The sequence below is a fragment of the Manihot esculenta genome, chromosome 6, assembly GCF_001659605.2.
Source record: "Manihot esculenta cultivar AM560-2 chromosome 6, M.esculenta_v8, whole genome shotgun sequence".
NCBI lineage: Eukaryota > Viridiplantae > Streptophyta > Magnoliopsida > Malpighiales > Euphorbiaceae > Manihot > Manihot esculenta.
Genome location: NC_035166.2, coordinates 16,053,831 through 16,074,451, shown reverse-complemented (window position 1 = coordinate 16,074,451; position 20,621 = coordinate 16,053,831). Strand labels below are relative to the sequence as shown.

Below are 20,621 nucleotides of genomic sequence, written 5' to 3'. Positions count from 1 at the left end.
ACCTGACTGAAACCCAACTGAATTTTAACAAAACCATGTCATGCTCCATTTCCTTGCTTACAGATAGCTACATAGTATATATGATCAAATATCGGTTAGTGCAAATTTTCTCGAGCTCCTCACATGGAGAACTCAACTATAAACTATCAAAATATCCAAGAACAATTTGTGTAATGAAATGTGTTAAGAAATTTAGGAAACATTATACCAGATTAGAGGTTGAGTGTTCTTTCACATTACCATTTGATAACTCCGAGTTACCTCTAGGACCTCACATATGATCGTCACCTTGGACACTGTGCTCTTGTTGTCTGGCTCCGAGGTCATATCTCGTGTTGTTCTCTAATTATCTTCCATTTTTACTTTGTTATTCATCGTGTAATTTCTTAGCTTCGTCACAACTATGATTTTTCATTGACACTTGATGCATTTGTAGCTCCTTTGACAATTTCCCTAGGTATCGCCCCTAGTAGAAATCAAATTTTAATTGGCATGACAATCCTCCTATCTTCCGCCTCCCCCAAACTTACACGAGCTTCTTTCCACTGCAACTTGAAAGGTTGCTTTTAACTCTTTTGAAGAGTAAACACGTTTTCCATCATCATGATTGCTTTGTCACTGACACCCATCGTTTGATATTTCTTTATCCTTAATCGCCTCTCACCCCTTCGCAATACTTTTCTACGTTGATATTCTTGAATTCTTCTTATACTTGATTATGAATTTCAATAAGTTGATTTACACATGAACAATGGTAGCATCCTCTTCTCTGTTTATCTAAAGGACACAAACTCTATTTGAAACAGCCAGAAAGCCTGTTAAGTTCTTACCTTCAATTATTATAAATAAATTTATCAAGTAGGTCACAAGGAACCTGATTTCTCACCACAAAAAGATATGCAAAACAATTGGTCTTATATAACATTACAAGAAATTCAAGAGATACTTATACCAATCCCACTCCTGGGATTTTCGCACTCGTTCTGCTTCTCGATTCGCTTTGGTTAGATAGAAAAACTTTGTCTCCGATTATCATTGTATAACACCATTCTTCCTTCTTTAGCACCCCTTTTCTTCCTTCTGTAATGTCAGTACTCCGAGCTCTCCCTTAGTATAGGAATTTCACTTTAGTACCAATACCACTTTACTGCCAAATATGCCAAACACAAGGAAACAACTTTGTGCACAAGTTAAGTATCAAGCTTATGTTGTTTTACAAAAGGAAGTTATAGTAGGAAAAATAACAAATTTACTCAGAAACTAGCAATACCAATGTTCAGCCTTACATATTGGTAATTGATGTTAAGCTTACTTTTAGATCCACTTGTATTGGATAGCCACTATGCTCTTCTTACTTCATGCCAAACACTCTCCCCATTAACATAGGTCTTTACCAATTGAAATGGAGATCACCTTGGTAGTCCTTGCGAAGATCCACCGTTGTTAACAACTCCAACCATAAGAGGGTTCTCATATTTCACCTTTCTAAGTCTCCAATTGAATGGATACTTCCAAGACCTACCATAATGCTCTATGTATTGAATTTGACTACATCCTTTTCTCTTACTTTGTCTTATTGCACCCTTAGTTTCGGCTTTGATGTGACTGTGCCCCTGGCACACTGGTCAATGACCCTAGTACCTGCAACTACCTCTAGTACTTTTACCTTGATACTTGTACCTACATGACTCAATCTTTACACAAGCTCGTTTCAACTCTTGTATATCTACATATATATATATTTTTGCATCCCTTTTATATCAGCATTATAACTATCATATCACTCCTCGGATTATATATAATTACAATGTTCGTGAAGCCTCTACTGCTCCCCCCTCCTCAATATTAGCAGCTCAATGTATTCTTACACACGAATGACATTATTCTAGGAACACAAGAATGCATAAGCCATCCACATTGGATAACTCTTTGCTTCCTATTATATGTTCTCCCCCTATCTGGTTTTCCTCTATTTCTCCACAAAGTCCTTCCATCCTCTTGAAGCACTTCTACATAGGCAAGTTGGAGCCTAGTGCAGCTTTTTGCCATGGGGAACATTTCATAATGCTTAGTGGTTTTTACCTTTATATGTTTCATTTTACCAAATTTCCCTTTGTCGCCTTCGCTCTAGCTTGTTTTATTTAACACACATTATGCCTTATATCATATTTGACACTTTTGGAGGCTCCCCCACTTATCGCTTTGATCCCTCTCTCTGTTTTGTGGTCGTAATGAGATACTGAGAGTTGAACTTCTCTTCGACTCCATGTCAGCCTAACTGACTAACTCTTGGTTATCACTAGCATTGTACAACACTTCTTCACATTTCTTTAACACTCATTCTTTGTCTCAGGGTTCAATCATTTCTGAAAATAATCTAATCCAATAAGCTCCAACACATCTTTATGTTACCAACGAGAGGTGAAAATGGCACTTGCATACTTTTATTTATGAACTCAATATTGGAGTTTACCAACTCCCTCGAGAATTAAATGTCACGTTCTTAGAGAAAGATAGTATCTATATGTCCTCTTCGCTATATCGTGGGTGTGAGTTATACATCCCATTACATAGAATCTCCCTTTCAGCTTCCTATACCCGGAAGCCTTGTTGATCCAACACATGGATACAACTTTCGACCTATCTTACACAATGACAATCTTCAATAGTACCACAAATAAATTTATAATGGAGAGGAAATCATTTACCTCCAACGCATCTCTTGCATCGCGGCAAGATTTATTTTTTGAGGTTTTCAACATTGCCTCCCTCATAGGCATCCAACTTAGTATTGGCTAGCAATTTTCACCATTGGTTTTGGTCGGCCTGCTTCATTGGCCCTCTCGTGGGAACTAGCTTGCAACTCTCGTCGTTGCTATTTGATCCTCCAGTTCATCTGCATAATACACAGGAGGCCACTGCCTCAGTTTGATTCAAGGAGGCCACCGCTTCAATTTGATTCAAGGAGGCCATTGCCTCAGTTTTATTCAAGGAGGCTGCTGCCTCAGTTGTATTTAGGGAGGCCGTTGCCTCAATTCTATCTCAGGAGGCCACTACCTCAATTTTGTTTCAAGAGGCCACTGCCTCAATTTTATTTCAAGAGGCCACTGCCTCAATTCCATGTCAAGAGGCCACTGCCCCAATTTTATTTCAGGAGGCCACTGCCTCAATCTTATTCACTTTTGTCTCAAGATTACCTCACCAGGTGCCATTCTAAGAAGCTGATTTTTGGGTCGGCACCATCACCGTGGGCTTCCCTTCACTACGGGACAATTGGCCTATCACAGCCAATAATTGTTCTTTTTTTTTTCTCTAGCACCACCACGCGCTGACAAAAAGAAACAATCTCTCGTGCCATCCCCTCTTGGATGGCAAAGGTATTAGACAATGGGGCAAGATCATTCACTCTCCTCCCAAGGGCATCAATGCATATGACCAACTTTGTCATGCTTCCACATTGCTCATGGATCGTTCGAGTTTTGAATTTATATTTTAAACTTTTAACTAATAAATATTGAAATAATTAGCAACTATTCTTATTTGTTTCAATAATATTTTTAGGATAAATTATATTCTAATCTCTAATTTTTAATATAATTAATGAATTGATTTTTATATTTTTAAAATTAAACACTTAAATTTTTAATAATCGATTCATTCAAATTAAATATTCTTTTATTTATCTTTTATCATTAAAAGTGTGTAAATATTTTTATAATCATTTTGAAGTGAATAAACTGTACTTGAACCTTATATTTTAATATAATTAATAGATTAATTCTTATATTTTTAAAAATATACACTTAAATTTCTATATAATTAGTCTGTTCTCATATATTATAATTTAAATATTTTAATTATTTATTTTTTATTTAAAAAATACTTAAATTTTCATTAACTTTTATTTATAATATTTTATTTAACTATTTTTTACATTTTTTCTTCAATTTTTATTTATTAAAATACTTCAATATTTATAATTTAAAATTTTAAAAAAAATATTTACAAGTTATTTTTAAGCGGTTAACAGTAATCTTTAAATATATTATAAATTTTTATAAATAATATTTAAAAAAAATTATACTTTTAATTATTTACTAAACTTTTATAAACAGCATTAAAAAAATTATATTTAAAAAAAATTTAATTATTTAGTAATTTTAAATTAATACCAATAATGGATAAAAAAACTATAATTTTAAATAAATTAAACCTAAAAATATTTAAAAATTTAATTTTAAAAATACAAAAATCGATTCATAATTATACTAAAATTTAAAATTTAAAATATTATTTACATAATATAAAATAATTGAAAATTTAAATATTTATAAAGATATCTTAAATATTTAAAATGTTAATTAATTATATAAAAATTTAAATATTTAATTTTAGAAATACATAACCGTTAAAATTTATAAACTAAAGTTAAACAGGATCTCTGCATCGGTGAGGACTTTCAACAAACTGCTCCAACGACAGTGAGGCTGTTTTGGTATAAATTAAAGTTTTAAAATTTAAGACTAACCCCCAGTCCGATTGACAATTAAATATTTATTGGGCAGTTGAGAACTTGCAATCCATCTCCTTCTCTGTTAATTCTCTCGTTTTAAGCTTGGAATATAAAATTTTTGGATTTTCTTGCAAGTCTAAACATGCAAAAATTAATAGCTCAATTAAATTAATTAGCTCATATCATAAAAAAATTAAAATGTTATTTTATATTTGCCCAACTAAAATAAAAAATTTGGGTGACATTTTTTTAAAATTCCTTTTAAAGTGAAAAAAAAAAAAAAGAATTTAAAAAAATATAAATTATGTGTACAACACATTAAGAGACTTACATCTGAATACTACGTTTGTCATCGTCAAAACTCCCAATGCATAACAAATCTGTCCAAATTCTCAATTAAGTTTTAGAATTAAAATATAAATACAATACATAATTAATATGGATTCAATCAATTGAAGGCCAGGAACATAGCAACCACTGAAAACTCAACAAATGAAAGGGCATGATCGACGTAATACCTGGCATGGCAAAGCTTGCAACAATAATGCAACTAGAGGAGTGAAATTTGCTAGCGGAAGAGCCAAATAGGGGAGCACTTTTTCTGCAGGAGGAAAATCTTCAGTTCCTTTGGAGGATTAACGCTGATTTTTTTAATAGCTTCTTTGAGAGGAGGAGAATTGGATGAGATGGTTGATAAGTAATGAAGACAGAGGTAGACGGAGATGAGGTAGGGAGCGGGGGAATCTGATAAACTTGAAGCTGAAAACAATCAACAAAAGCAACTCAATAATATGGTACATGTAAGTTTAATAGGAGAGAATTCATTAGGAATAACCAAACAGAGTGTTCTATCAAGATCTTCCATGTTCTTGTGCCCATGTGCTCACAGCCCCACACACATTCAGCATTCAACTTGGTCATCTGAATCTTACATAAAATGCATCAAAGCAGTAATAAGTTGAAAGAAAATCAATGGCTTTCTGATCTATGGAACTGCCACCCATCATGACATCCCATTTCACAACCATCAGAACACACAGTCAGCCACGGTCGTTCGTTGCAAATTTCAGTTAGAATAGCACCACCCTTGATTACCAATCGAGTTTGTCCAATACCAACCCAATGCAGTCCACTGAATAAGGGTTTCCTTAGCAATCTGACTGCATCAGCAGATAATCCAATGCAATTGAAAAGATCAAGTTGCCGAAGTTGCTTATTGCCATATTGGAAGCTTCTCTTTGTAGCAAGTGCTTGCAATGAAGAATCAGTCACATAAAAGCAACACCGAATACATAATTCAGTAATCTCTCTACCAACAGCAACTATTGTAAAAATGCTGCTGTCTGATATTCCTGGCATGTAACCTAAATCAAGTGCTGCCAATGTCTCTGCAATTGCCCCACACAATAAAAGAGAAATGCCTTTGTCGGTTACTCTCTTACAGCCTCTAAGACACAAATGTGAGATAGGTGGACTCCCCTGACCAAGTATGGATAAGCCATCATCTGTAATATCAGCTCCAGTAAGATTCAAAGAAGTTAATCTTCTAAGACATGAAATGGAGCTGAGGCAAGAATTTGCTATGCTCTTGCAGCCACACAGATCTAGCACCTCTAAACTCCTAGAAGAGCCTAGTTTCTTCACAGTTTCACTGGTTATCAAATTGCATGAAAGTAATCTCACCTCAACAAGGGAAGACGAGACTCCAGTTAGATTGTGAAAGGCCAAGTCCGACAAAAGTATGGCATTTCGGACTTCAAATTTCTTCAACTGCTGGCACGAATGTAGCAATGATGCAAAGCCAGCATCAGTAACTTTTGAGAAACCACAAAGCTTCACTGACTGCAAACTTTTGCAACTCTCGGAAAGCAGAAACATTCCCATATCATTTATTTGTTTAAATGATCCTTGGTAGTTCTTTCTACTGCGTATAAGAGAGAGTCCAGTCAAATGATAGCAAGAGCCCAACAACTGCAGCCCACTATTGGTCAAGTCAAACTGTGGAGATGGTTCCTTGTTTGGCCTATCTTCAAGATCCAGCTCTACCAGAAGAGGAAGCGAGCTGGTGATAGACACAAGTAGCCTATCAGATATAACATCTAAGACAAGCGACAAATTTTGTAATGCAAAACGATATGATGTTGGTGAGTTAGGGATGCTGAAATCTTCCATTGCAGATAACTTTTGACCAGTTCCTAGTTGCCTTGCTAGACGGATTGCATTTACCTCAAGCGTTGGCTTTAATTTCAGAATTTTCAGAGTACTAGGCAGAAACAAATCAATGAAGTGGAACGCTCTTGCATCAACTTCCGTCCCTTTAATTTTAAGACAGACACACTACCATCAAGAAGAGAAACTGAAAATGAGTATATGGGAAATCAATGAATCTACAGAAAGCAAAAGCGCCCAATGGCATTTGCTTACCTCCAAAAGATGGCACTTGAAAAGCATGTCAGCAAGAGTCCTTCTGAACAGATCTGGTGAGCCTTGCTCTGCAAATTCTAGCATTAGCACCCTGTCACCAGAACAAGGAAATCGCATACACATTACTTGCAGAGCCAAGCAGCTTCAGTTCATATGCATCTATATAACAACTGAAACTCCATAGATGCTAATTAGCTTGATCAAATTGAAAAAGGATAGTAATGCGGGAGACGAAGTTAACTAACTACTAGCAGATTAAGCAGCACTTATAAGGAATTCACTTCAATTGCTTGTAAACCGAGAAACAAACAGATTATATACCACTTGATTGATAGAACTGGTTAACAATTGAAAAAGTGTGGCATATAAAAAATTGGAAGAAATCGCTAATACCTGAGGAAGGGGCAGTTTTCTCCTATCGAAACAAGAAACCCATATGAGAGGAAGGAGCAGAAAGATAAATTGAGTTGCTGGAGTTGTTCACCGAGGAAACGGGTGAGACAAGAATCACGGAGGCGCTGACAATTGAGTGTCAGCGTGGTAAGAGTAAGGGTTCCTGCTCTGGTGCAGCGACTGAGGATAATAAAGAGAGAGCTTGAATCCGGAATGAAAGACGGTGGGAGATGGAGGGAAGAGAGAAACGGAAGAACTTCATAGTCGACGGAGAAGCGCAGGGATCTGCTCACGCAGGCCACCGTGCACAGCGTCTTTAAATCCAACCTTCCCAGAATCTCTTCGCATATCAAGCTACTTGCCAATCTCTCCATCATCATTCACCGCTTCTCGCTGGCTTCTCATTACAGAAATAAATTCAGGGTTAGGAATATAAATTCTACATTGGTCCTCTATGTTATTATTATAGCAAATCTTTAAATCTTACATGATTGCCAAAAGTTTTATTGTAATTATTGTTAAGCTAAAGGACTAAATTGTATTTAAAAAATTCAGTATAGGTTATACTATAGTTCTTAAATTTTAATAAAACTTGCATCATTAATCTATATATTTTTTAAATCAAACAATTTAAGCCCTTATTTTGTTATTTTATATATAAATTAGTCCCCATTTAATAATTTTTCTTTCAAATCACCCTTTTAATAAAAATTTCTTTTACAATAATTTTTATATAAAACAATTAAAGTCCATAAGATTTTTGTTATTAATAAAATAATACTTTGGTGGGGGAGATTGCAATAAGGTTTATTTGGGTTTCATTGTGCAAATGCAATAGACTAAGTGAAAAAACTTTAGGCCAAACTAACTATAAAGTTTATTTTTCATTATCTCTTTATTCTTTTTCTCTTTAGAAAAATGAATTATTGTAAAATTCTAAATATCAAAGAGAGGAATTATGGATTAAAAAAAACCAATAGGGTTTCAAGCAAAATGGGGTGGGAGGCGTAGTAATCATTTCAGCTAGGCACTTTATGGCTTGTTTCCCTTGGCCATTTATTATCTTAAGGAAGAAAATAATAATAATTAATATAATAAGAAACGATCACTTAGAAAAATAAAAATGAGTTTTATTACTTACAAGCTCTTTTAAGCTCAGATTTGACTTAAATTAACAAAACTTTAATCAATTTAAGTAATTTTTAAAATAGCTAAATTTAAACTTATTGATATGAATCAAAAATTTTATACGAAGAAGCCGTTTACTTATTTTATAATCTAATTAAATTTGATTTTATTAAAATAGAAAAATTATTAATCTGACAGTTAAATTTAATAATAATAAAAAATCACAATATTTCTATTTTTTATTTTTTTTAAATTAAAAAATATATATATAAAAAAATAAAATCAAGTAATCTTCTTTATCAACATACAAATTATAATTAGAAATACCATACACGTAATTCCTAAAATCTAACTGGTATAAAAAAAAAAAGTAAAGAGCTTTTCATATTTTTTTTTATCATACATAAACATAATTATTAATAAATTTTTTATTCTTTTAAAAAAATTGATTTTGATAAATTTAGAGATGTAAAAATTCATTTCAAACAATTAAATATTCTCAAACTATTTTTTTAAAAAAAAAAAAAATTTATGCCAAAATAAGGAGATTGGACAAGTAATAGATCTTAAAATAATAATTATACATCTCCAAATTAAATTCACTCACATTAGAATTAGTCGTTAATAATTGATCAAGTTTAATGAATTCAGCTGCTGAAACAAAAAATTCTTCTAAAATATAATATCTCTCCAACGCATCTATTATAGTTATTTCGTATCCCCATCTATTATAGTTATTTCGTACTTTTTTTTATGATTTTACTTGCTAACCAACTGCTATTTCTTGTTTGAAAAAAAGAATTTAAAATTTTTTAATTTAAAATTTTTTTATTATATATAAAAATAAATTCATAAATAATTTTATAAAAATTTATTTAAATTCTTTTATCACAAAATCATTCATTCCAAAAGGGAGAGAAATAGTTTAAAAAACAAGTGAAATAAACAATGCTGTTTAGGAGAAAAATTTTTAAGGTGATAGAAAGTTTTTCAATGTTTAAAAACCTTAGATTTATATTTAAGAGAAAATAATAATTTTTAAAGATTTTTAAAAATCTCTTAAAACCAATTTCAACCCACTAGTTCTCTTAAAATGATTCAAATACCTTAAAAAAGAAAGCCTTATTTTCCTTTCAGACAATAAAAATCATTAAAATTTAAAAATCATAAAAAATCTCATCACATAAAACCATACCTTTGAAAATCTTACTTTACCCCGAACAGATGGTAATTCACTTGAGCTCAAAAATTTTATACGCGACAAGCATGGACTCATTAAAGCTCGTCTCATACCCCTCTCTTAATCAAAACTTTATTTGCATTGTCATAAACGGATAGATCCATTTAAGACACTAACCCAAACAAAATGCTAAATCTAAACCCGCCTAACTATGTCTGTGTTGCGTCTTGTAAACAAGTTGTATTAAAAATTGCCAGCTCTATAGTACATGCACAAAATTTCTGTGGAAAACCACAAGTCACTCACGATAATAACCATAAAGCAAATAAAATAACAAACCTAAATCTGTTACACAGTTGTGATCAGTCCTAATGTCTAACAAATTGCCGTTTGTCATCTCCATCACTCTGCCTTCCATAAGGGTTGCTCTCACTGAACCGATTTTTACTTTTGTTCGCTTTCTTTCTAAATTTGGAAGCATTGCTGTCTATGTTCAGATTCACCTTTGGTGGGCAAGAAAAGCAAAATGAAGCTGCAACCGCCTGTCAAAAATCCACCAACATTAGCCATTTTATGAGATGTCATAGTATGATCCAGTAATCGAAAGCCATATTCGCATCTATCTTCAAAAGACAGGGTCTTGTCATCAACTCTCCCTTAATTAATCATTTTCTTCTCATTGAATTTGCTGCTGTAATAATTCAAGTTCATAGTAGACTTCCTATAATAAATAGTTTTGCATCTAAACTTTGTTCCCCTGAAGCGAATTCCCATACAACCACACTTCACATTATCCCACTAAACAATTTTTTTTTCTCACTAGTGCCTTTCAGAATGTAAGAACAGACTGGGAAAAAATGATACCTGTAGATCAAGACGATGGACATTAAATATGTCTTTCATAGAGTGTGAATTATAGGCCAGTATGTATGACCGGTACGCATCTTTAGCAGATTTGTTCAAATAATAGTTGTTTGTCACCAACTTCTCCTGCATCAATCCAATAGTCTAATTTAAGACCTCTGCTCCCAAATATCAGGAAAATATAAGGTAAGGAAGCAAGAAAAATACCAGATGAGACTGAACATTTGCCAGCTTCTTATCATCAAATTCATATTCTTTAACAGGGACTTTTGCAGCCTGGAAGTACATTCCTAGTTAGAATATTAAACAAGCAAATTATAATAGAAGCTACTTAAATTTTTTAAATGTCAAGCTTGCTTGTTTGCTTTTAATTCAAGAGGCAAAACAATTGAGAAATCCAAAAGACCACCTCTATAGCCCTTGATGCTTGGAAATAAACCATATGATCATTTAAGGATGTCCCCACTCAATTGGGAGAAAAAAAAAAAGGAGATTTGTCCAAATCAGCACCCCTGCAGATTTACTATACCTTCAGATAGCGCAGAAACTGCAGCTCTTCTGGAATCAGAAAAAGCAAGGCACTTCCTTTTGCACCTTCTCCACGGGCTGTACGGCCAACCCTATGAATGTACTCCTGAAAGTGGCAATTCCAACATATATTAATGCACACATGAACCAAATGACACTAAAGCAAACACTTAAAATATGTGAAACAGAAAAGCTTAGGAAGGAACCTTGGGTTCATCAGGAGGATCATACTGCACTATCCAGTCCTACATGAAAGGAGAGGAAAAGAATGAGGTTCAAAATTAACCAACTGCAACGATAACTTTCATGGTACTTTTGTAGCTGAGATGAATTAGAATAGTTTTCTTGGCAAGTTCCTATGCTATTTAAACTCAAACTGTCCCAAAAGCTGCCGTAGATTAGTAACTTATAGCCAACAACTTTGATAACTTACTATAATCTGTTTTATTGTCCAATATATGACCACTACAGGAAAGAAATAACTAAGAGCGTATTTCCATACAGTAATGCAATTACAGCATCAGTTTCTGTGTTTAAGTCATTACAAAAATGCTTTGATTTAATTAACTTAGAAAACCTATCCCTTCTACTGATTAATAAATTTCTCCATTATTTAGGAAACATGTCCAGAACAGTTGGCAGATCTTACTGCCCACTGTAGGATGTAATGTTTTTCTCATCCTAATTTATACATATATAACGTTAAAATAATTCAATAACACATGCCAATATAAAAAACAACAAATTTACCGACTGCAATAGTAATGAGTATCATTATAACGGTTAAAAGAATAGCACTAGACCAATAGCTAGAATAGCAAGCCACGAATCACTTGAACTCTTGAAAAGATGCATACCACAGCAGGAATATCAAGTCCACGAGCCGCAACATCAGTACATAGCAAGATCCCCTTCTCTGCTTTGCAGAAATCAAAAAAGGTAGAGGTCCGTTTCTGTTGCTTTTGTTTTCCATGGATATCAAGGCAATCAACCTGAATGTATCTTAGAAGTTCAGAGTGGAACTTGACCGAGTTACATGAAGAGAAAAAGACCATCACTTTCTTCGACAAATTCCTCTTCAGAAATGAGTAGAGAAGAATAAATCTCTTGGCACTAGGCACTACACAATAGCCTTGTTGCAACCCTTCATTTGTGACCTAATGACCACCATCTGTTAATGGAGAGGTTTTGTGCTTGCAAGCATGCATAAAAAGGTATGCATGCATTACATAAGATTACTCAAATAACCACTGATACTTACCTTAGTTCTTCCATCATCCACATCAACATAGACAGGAGTAGTCTGAAATGACAAGCGGGCAAGATCTTCAACCTGCAAGTAAACCAAAAAACCCACTATCAGCAAAGGTCAACTGGAAAATCTGAATTTTTCTATCGGATTTTTAAATATATCTAAAGAAAACAAATTAGTTGATATATTTAACACAAACATGAGTAAGTGATCAACAGCAGAAAATAAATTTAAGCACAAACCTTCTTAGTTTGAGTTGCTGAAAATAAAGCAGTTTGCCTACTCTGCACATTAATTAATAACCTCATCAGCTAAAAAAAAACAAGCATTACCAAATACAGAACTAAACTATCATTGCAAAAGCAAACAGGAAGAGAGGAGTCAATCAAATCATAGTGTTGAATTGAATAAAATCATCATCAACCAAACTCAAGTTTCATCTAGAGAAAGAAATCAAGAAAATTTTTTAAAACAATCAGTGAACCACAGTTGGCCTTGCATAAAACTGCCACAAATTGAGGCAACCTACAAAATGTGACACCAGTAATAGTCACAACACTTGATCAGCCTACTTTACTATGGCTGTATCATTGGCACCATGGCAAAAAACCTAAGATGGCTCCACATAATTGCATTTATACCATTTCTTTGTGAGAAAATCCTATATTAAAAAGTAGACATTGCTAATTACTTACCTTTGGTAGAAGCTTGATAATTTGTTTCATTTCTTCCTCAAAGTTAGCCTCCAATATCCTATCTGCTTCATCAATCATGAGGCACTACAAGTTGAAGAAATGTTTTTCCAAATATTAGAACAGCAAGCTATAGTTTCAGAGAAAAAGAATGGTCATGAGGCAGGCACTGCAGTTTGAATTGTTTTTAATCATATCAGGACATAATTATATTACTCGAACAACTACATATAGTTTGCAGGGGAAAGAAAAAAGAATCATCTTAAACATATCATCAGGAGCGTGAACTACAATTGTTTAATCATTGCAACTGATAAAATTAATTAAGTAGGGTTGTGTATTTAATGGATTCATTTCTAAACCAAAATAAAACAACTGAATAACTGAGCACAAGTCTAGGGACAAAACCAAAACTAATTAAACCAAAAATTCAGTTCAGTTTGGTTTGGTTTGTCTGTTTGGCTAAGTACCAGGCGTGCTTAGTTCCAACTGCAAAGATGCAAGTAAAAAAGATCAATTTTAAGCCTTCATTTATCCATTTGGGCCTGCTGTACAATTCAAAAATCACATAAACCATGAAAATTGCCTAATTCTTCCTCAAGTGGTGAACAACAGCAAGTCAGCAAACTTGTGGAGGAGTGAGGAACTGAGGGTGACTGAGAGAGAAAAGATAAAACAGAAATACGATGACAGAGAAATCGAGATTGGAAATTTGCAACTCGCAAAATGGAGAAATAGACCAAGTTTTGAAAGAAAAAAAAAGAAAAAGAAAACCACAAATTTCTCAACAGAAGAAACAAAAACCAAACAAAAAGCAAGAACTTGTTCAACAGCAAAGTCCCTCAAGCTGGAATAAGTACCAGCAGAGTCCAAAAGCTGAGTATTCGAATTAAGAGACTCAGACCAACGGCAAAGCAACTCAGTTGCAAGCTGATACAGTGAGGGGTCAAGAGAAATGGTGAAATGGGAACACCCTGACACTGAGGGGTTTTGAGGAGTGAAATTTCAAAGTGAGAAATGGTGGTGGTAACAGGTAAGGGAAGGAGGTGGACAGTAGTTGAGAAGAGAGAGAGGGACAGGGGGGTGGGGCGTGGAGAAATCTGAAAAAATGAAGTGAGAGAAATGTATGACTAATTCTAAGGTCAGGGATTTGTAGACAAAGAAAAGAAAATGATACCTTCTATTTCTCAAAACAACAGCAGCATGTTTAATCGTTCAAAGTTTTGGTCAGTTTGGTTAGTCTTTTTTTTTTCAATTTAACTTTCTACATTAAAAAATAAAATAAAATAAAAACTGAATTTTGAATGATAATGGAAACCGAATAGATTGGTTTAGCTTTTTTGGTTAAATAAATTTTTCCTCAACACTATACATAATAGCTATTAAGCAAATGGTACTAGTCTAAAGAAACAACACAAAATATAAACCATTTAATACCACAATGTTAAATAATGTATGCATGCTTGATACCTTCAAGTTTTTATACATGAATCCCTTTGTATTTTGGAGATGATCAAGAAGCCGACCAGGAGTTGCCACCAATAAATTTACCCCTTTCACAATACGTTCTGCTTCTGCTTTTCTAGCAGAACCGCCTATGACCAAGCCAAGAGTTTGCGAATGATATTTGAGAAGGTCCTTTGCAACAGCATGAGTCTGGGGCATTCAAATGTTGAAAAACTTCAATCAAGATGATGAATGCAAGAGGTGTAACATCTAAGGCCACATATCATTCATCAGCTAGTCATTTTATTTGCTACAGAAATTATTGCTCTGGACTAAGCTTATCTACTAATATTATCTTTTCACAAAAAAAAAAGGTAAATCTTAAGGGATGAAACACAGTAAATTTTTTTTTTTTGGAACAAAATCTAAAAGACCAACATGTAAAAATATTTTGGAATAGCAGTAGTAGTATATGGATGGGAATATTAACAACTACATGTAAAGCACAGATGTATGTGTTATGTATGAGGACTTAATACATAATGAAGTCACCACTAGATTTTGATCATGGGACACCTCCATGTTGCAATGCTGTCTAAGACAATCATACCGCTAATGCAATTTGTAGCTATTTTTTCACTAATGTAATACTAACCTTTTGAATCCATTCTTCCACAATCAAAACTCCCCTTCCCCCAGAAATATACCAAAAGTTTGTACTGAGACTATTGCTAGCTTAAAGATAATTTGTATCAACACTCTAGTTGATAAGTTATTATTGCATGGAAGGAAGCCAGTACGGGACTAACTACTGGACTGGGAAGAAGTGCAAAAAAAAAAAAAAAAATCAGTATGCATAAGTTTATAACAATAATTTCACCTGTATGGCAAGTTCCCTTGTTGGGCAAATGACAACAACGCCTGTTCCATTGCGAGGAGTGAAGCTGATGTTATATAACAACTCCACAGCTGGGATTAAGAAAGCAAGTGTTTTCCCAGAACCTGTCCTTGCAGCACCAAGGACATCCTTGCCGATTAGAAGGGGTGGAATTGCTCTGGCTTGAATCTGCAGTTGCAAATGAAATGCCAATTGCAAAAAGCTTATATAAACACTTGGTGTGAATGGAAAAAATAACACAATTATAATTTCACAATCCTGCTTTGAGCATGAAATTGCCAATGGAGTCTTCCTCAATATAAAGTTGTGCAAAATTCTTGCTAAAATAGTTATGTACAAGATATCCAACCAGGTAAATAACATCATGAATCAAGCAAAAAACTTACAAAAGCATTAATAAACTTCCAGTTCTTGGAAACAATTTATAGAATATCAACAAGCGCACTACTATGAATAATTACAGTCGATGTCTTAGTCTTGTAGTATATCAACCAGCTTATAATATCAATTCGAAAACAAGGCCATAAAAGAGATGCTAATAAAATTGCTCATATGGGATCAAATTAGGCTCGACTAAAAAGAAAAACTGCAAAAAGTGTTATGCTTATTTGGATGATGGAAAAAGGAACTTAGAATCACACCGTTGCAAAAGTCATTCCAAGCTAAAAAAATTTGAAAATAAAACACTATTGTCCAAACATACCTGAGTCAAATACTGAAACCCCATCTCCTGAATAGCCTTTAGAGTAGGTTCAGATAACCCTAAAGAGTCGAAGGACTCTGTACTCATAATCCCACTCCCGCACTTGACCTTTTTCTCCGCCTTCTTCTCCCCATCTTCTTCCTCCTTCAAATCTTCCTCACCCAACTCTTTTTCAGCATCAACTTTGTTTGGTCGGTTTGCCTTCCGCTTCCTCTTCCTCTTTTTGTCGTCGGCAGGCGAAGTATACGGCTGCTGCTCCTCTACAACGGCCATTGCGACTGCAGCTTGTAATTGGAATTCTAGGTTTAACCGACATATATATATAGCGGGAAAGGAGGGAAATTATTATAAAAGGGGCAAAAAAAAAAAAAAAAAAAAAAGAAATACTTAGATTTACTATTTACATTAAATTTTATTTTATTGAAGAGTTTGTTTTTTAAGCAAAATTAAAGAGTATTTTTAGTTACTCTTGATTAATGGAATTCATAGATAATTATACCAAAATTACAAGAAAATTGGTTCAAATATTACATACTAAATTAATTTTTGATATTACCTCCAAGAAGAAAATAAAATTATCTTTATTTATTTTATCTTTTATGGCTATGTAAAAAATAAAAAAATTACATTCGAGACTAATAAATATACACATTTTATTTAGAATTACAATTTTTTTATTTTTAAAATAAATAAATTATATAAAATTTTATTTAAATGAATCATATAAAATATAAAATAAAGAATATAAATATTATAGTAATTATTGGGTTTGTAGATTTAAGTGCAAGAGACTTTGCACCGTGACCTCCTACTTCTAAATCCTCGGGGCTACTAGTTAAAGCACCATGCTAAATAAGAATAATGTAATTTTTATTTTTAAAATTTAGAGTGTTGAGAAAAATTAGTTAATAAAAAATATTTTTTAATTAAAAAATAGTTATTTTTATTAACTTTATATTTATTAATATATTTATTTTTTTTAAATATAAAATATATGGTAAAAGGTAAGTTTCATAAAAAATTAAATTATTTTTATTTTTTTAGAATAACTTACTTTTCACTTTTTAAATATTTTATTAAAATTTCTCTATATATTTTATTTTTTAAATTAAAATATAATAATAAACAATAAATTATTTTACCTAAAATATTTTTTAAATACAAATTAGTTTGAAGCTTAATTTCAATTTGTAAAAGAAACCCTCTCAATATCAAATTCAACTTATTAAAAAGTCTCATTTTGTATGAGATGGTCAAATTTTCAACTATCTTGTAAATAATTTAAGAATTTCTAAAAGTAAAAGAAATTATTGCCCTCATCTATTTCTGCCTCTCTTCTTCATGTCTCTCTCATCTTGTCTTGTCTATTTCTTTCTCATCCAGACTCATCCATAATTTATATATATATATAATTATTTAACTAGTAAAGTAAAATAAATTTTTAAAAAAATTGAGAATAAATTACATTATAATCTTTAAAATTTTATTTAATTAATAAAATAAATATTTTTATTTTTTATTAATACATATTAGAATAACAAAATAATATTTTAATTAAAATTAATAATATTTGAAATTCTTTTTGACTCTTGAAATTTATATGCATGATTTTCAATATTACTGAAATTAGATTATTGAGTATAAATATTTAATTACACTTTTTCTATTAACTTGTTAAAGTAATGCAATATGTTGAATTATACTCAATAAGTAAAAGACAAATTTAAGTGTTTAACATTATAATTTTTTTGATTTAGTATTTTCGATTTTAATTTTTTTTAAAAATATATTTTTTTAATAAAAATATTCTTCCTATTTTAATAATTTTTATTCATATTTTATTTTTAAATATTTTAAATTATTATGTATTTTTTTTACACTATAATAATATATAAATTAATTATTATTATTTTATTTTATTTTTAAATTTTTTTATTATTTAATGAAATTTAATATATTTAAAATAAATTATTTTTAATATATATAAAAAAATAGATAAAAATTATGAAATAAAAAAATAATAATATTTTTATAAAACATTCATTATTATAAAACAAATGAAATAATCCAGCGCGTTAGACGATTAGTGAGAAGGACGAGATTTCCACAGATACTTGTGGCTTTGTTTCCTTCTCTTACCTTTCAGTTTCTCCCCTCCCCAAGTTTCCCCAAATCATGAAACCCTAATTCAGCAATTAACAACACTAAGAAAATCGGTATTATCCTTTGCCTTCCCATTCAGATTCAACCGTAAGTTCAAATCCTTCTCGATTTTCTTCCTCTTGTACTCAATTTATATCAATAATTTTCTTTTAAAAATCTTTTCTGCATTTTCCCATTGGAAATCAATTCCGAAAATCACAAATGTATTTTGATGGATTCATTTATTGTTAGGCATTGGTTTATTTATTTATTTATTTTTTGTAGGTTTCACAAACAAATGGATGGGAACAAAGATGATGCGTTCAAATGCTTGAAAATCGGTAAGGAGGCACTGGAATCTGGTGATAGAACTCGTGCTTTAAAGTTCATCAACAAAGCTCGCCGCCTAGATCCTACTCTTCCCGTCGACGATCTCTTATCATCAATAGATAAGGATTCTTCTTCCGATCAAACGGCTGCGAGTACTGATGCACCCGCCAGCACCACAACTCATGAGTCTAAAGTTCGCCAGAGGGTTCCCTCAACTGGGTCGCCTTCTTCTGCCTCTGCTACTGCCTCATCATCCTCAACCACGTATACGGAGGAGCAAATCACGATCGTGAGAGAAATAAAGAAGAAGAAAGATTATTATGACATTCTGGGATTGGAGAAGGCTTGCTCTGTTGAGGATATTCGAAAAGCGTATCGGAAGTTATCGCTTAAAGTCCATCCTGATAAGAACAAGGCGCCTGGAGCTGAAGAAGCTTTTAAAGCTGTCTCCAAAGCTTTCCAGTGTCTTAGCAATGAAGAGAGCCGGAAGAAGTACGATCTGACCGGGAGTGACGAACCTGTTTATGAGAGACGCGCACCAAGGCGTCATGGAGGATACAATGGATATTATGATGATTTTGATCCTGACGAGATTTTCAGGCAATTCTTCTTCGGAGGAATGCCGCCTGCCACTACCCAATTCAGAAGTTTCAATTTTGGGGGAGGCATGGGTCCGAGAACAGTTGATAATGCATCTGGATTTAATATGCGTGCGTTGATTCAGTTGCTGCCTATTCTCGTCATCTTGCTTTTGAACTTTATGCCGTCATCAGAGCCAATTTACTCGCTCTCCAGGTCATATCCTTATGAGTACAAGTTCACTACTCAGAAAGGGGTTAATTTTTATGTGAAGAGTACCAAATTTGAGCAGGATTATCCACCGGGCAGCGGGGAAAGGGCAACACTGGAAGGGAAAGTGGAGAGGGATTATGTGTCCGTTCTTGCACAGAATTGCAGGTTTGAGTTACAGAGGCAGCAGTGGGGTTTTGTACGGGAGACTCCTCATTGTGAAATGTTGCAGCAGTTTCAGTCCGGGGCCTCAGCAGCCTGATGAAATGGAACTGAGGTTGAATTTTATATATATTTTTTAGGATTTACTATTTTTCCAGCAGAGGTTACAGATGATGTAATATTGGTAGATTAAGGCCCAATAAGTATTTGTTCCAATATTCGCCTTTCTCATAGCTCAAGCATGCTAATTTGCTCCAGATATATATATATATATATATAATTTTTATCTTGTCATACATATGTATTTTTGGATATACAACTTGTGTCTTAGTACTACAATAGTACCTTAGCAGGAGTAAATAGGCATGCAGATGCATAATTTCAGATGCATAATTTCATTTCTCAAAGTGGCCTTAATGGTGCTGTAATGGCTAATTTCACACTTAGCTGAGATGCTCTTCATGTTCTTTAGAAACTTTTCTTCTTCAAATGGTTTCCCCCCCTAAATTTCTAGAGTAGAATACAAATGTTGTCAAGGTTGTTGTATTTTCATGTGATTGCCCATTATCATTTAATTGTTGCATATGAAGCTATCATGAAACTGGTCTCTCAGAAAGCTTATTAGTTTTTACTACTTGAAAATTGCTGCTATTTTGGCTTATCCTTGAGGGCAAGTGGTCTTAAAATTTGGTGTGTATTTTCTGATGAGTTGATTTGCATTTGGTTTTGTTGCAATTTGATGTGGAAATATATTCAAACTTGCATCTCTTTTTTTTTTTTCTTTTCCTTTTCCAGATGCTTGTCTGGTACAACAGGATCAAATATAATTTTTGACATGGAACGTGGGAGTTCATGGAGGAAATGAAGGATAATTATTGTGATTTTGAGATTCAATATTATCAAATATGAATCTTCTTTATACCTTTCTTTCCAGTAACACAAATGTATGGCGCTACAAATATCTGGTCCCTTGTAAATGCCCAATGGTTCTTCCTTAGAATAGTTTGTGTTATAACTTGAGTTTTGATTTGCATTTAGCTCTCATTTTGAGTGCCTGCTGAATAGAGCAAATTCCAGCTAAACTACACCATCTATAGCAGGTTATGTTATCCAATGTGTTTTGTGATACCTTCTGCTCTTACGTACACGAGTTTATGATGTTTTCAGATTCCTTGGG

At 33.0% G+C, this 20,621-nt stretch overlaps 3 protein-coding genes across 3 annotated transcripts; 1 reads left to right on the top strand and 2 right to left on the bottom strand.

Moving 5' to 3' along the window:
* Positions 1 to 4,867: 4,867 nt before the first annotated feature.
* On the bottom strand, positions 4,868 to 7,776 carry LOC110616533 (F-box protein At-B). Its single transcript, XM_021758926.2, has 3 exons — positions 7,331 to 7,776; positions 6,938 to 7,028; positions 4,868 to 6,850 (listed from the first exon to the last, which is right to left on the bottom strand). Exons 1-3 carry the CDS (start codon positions 7,708 to 7,710, stop codon positions 5,483 to 5,485), a joined length of 1,839 nt encoding a protein of 612 aa, XP_021614618.1. The 5' UTR covers positions 7,711 to 7,776; the 3' UTR covers positions 4,868 to 5,482.
* Positions 7,777 to 9,858: 2,082 nt separating this feature from the next.
* Positions 9,859 to 16,328, bottom strand: LOC110617762 (DEAD-box ATP-dependent RNA helicase 27). Its single transcript, XM_021760748.2, has 12 exons — positions 16,022 to 16,328; positions 15,301 to 15,486; positions 14,445 to 14,630; positions 12,978 to 13,061; positions 12,525 to 12,566; positions 12,292 to 12,363; positions 11,888 to 12,187; positions 11,237 to 11,275; positions 11,032 to 11,136; positions 10,710 to 10,778; positions 10,503 to 10,628; positions 9,859 to 10,180 (listed from the first exon to the last, which is right to left on the bottom strand). Exons 1-12 carry the CDS (start codon positions 16,292 to 16,294, stop codon positions 10,007 to 10,009), a joined length of 1,656 nt encoding a protein of 551 aa, XP_021616440.1. The 5' UTR covers positions 16,295 to 16,328; the 3' UTR covers positions 9,859 to 10,006.
* A 1,770-nt stretch (positions 16,329 to 18,098) lies between these two features.
* LOC110618126 (chaperone protein dnaJ 49) lies at positions 18,099 to 19,662 on the top strand. The gene is made up of 2 exons (XM_021761184.2): positions 18,099 to 18,271; positions 18,449 to 19,662. The coding sequence occupies exon 2, from the start codon at positions 18,462 to 18,464 to the stop codon at positions 19,542 to 19,544; it is 1,083 nt and encodes a 360-aa protein (XP_021616876.1). The 5' UTR covers positions 18,099 to 18,271; positions 18,449 to 18,461; the 3' UTR covers positions 19,545 to 19,662.
* The last annotated feature ends 959 nt before the right edge of the window (positions 19,663 to 20,621 follow it).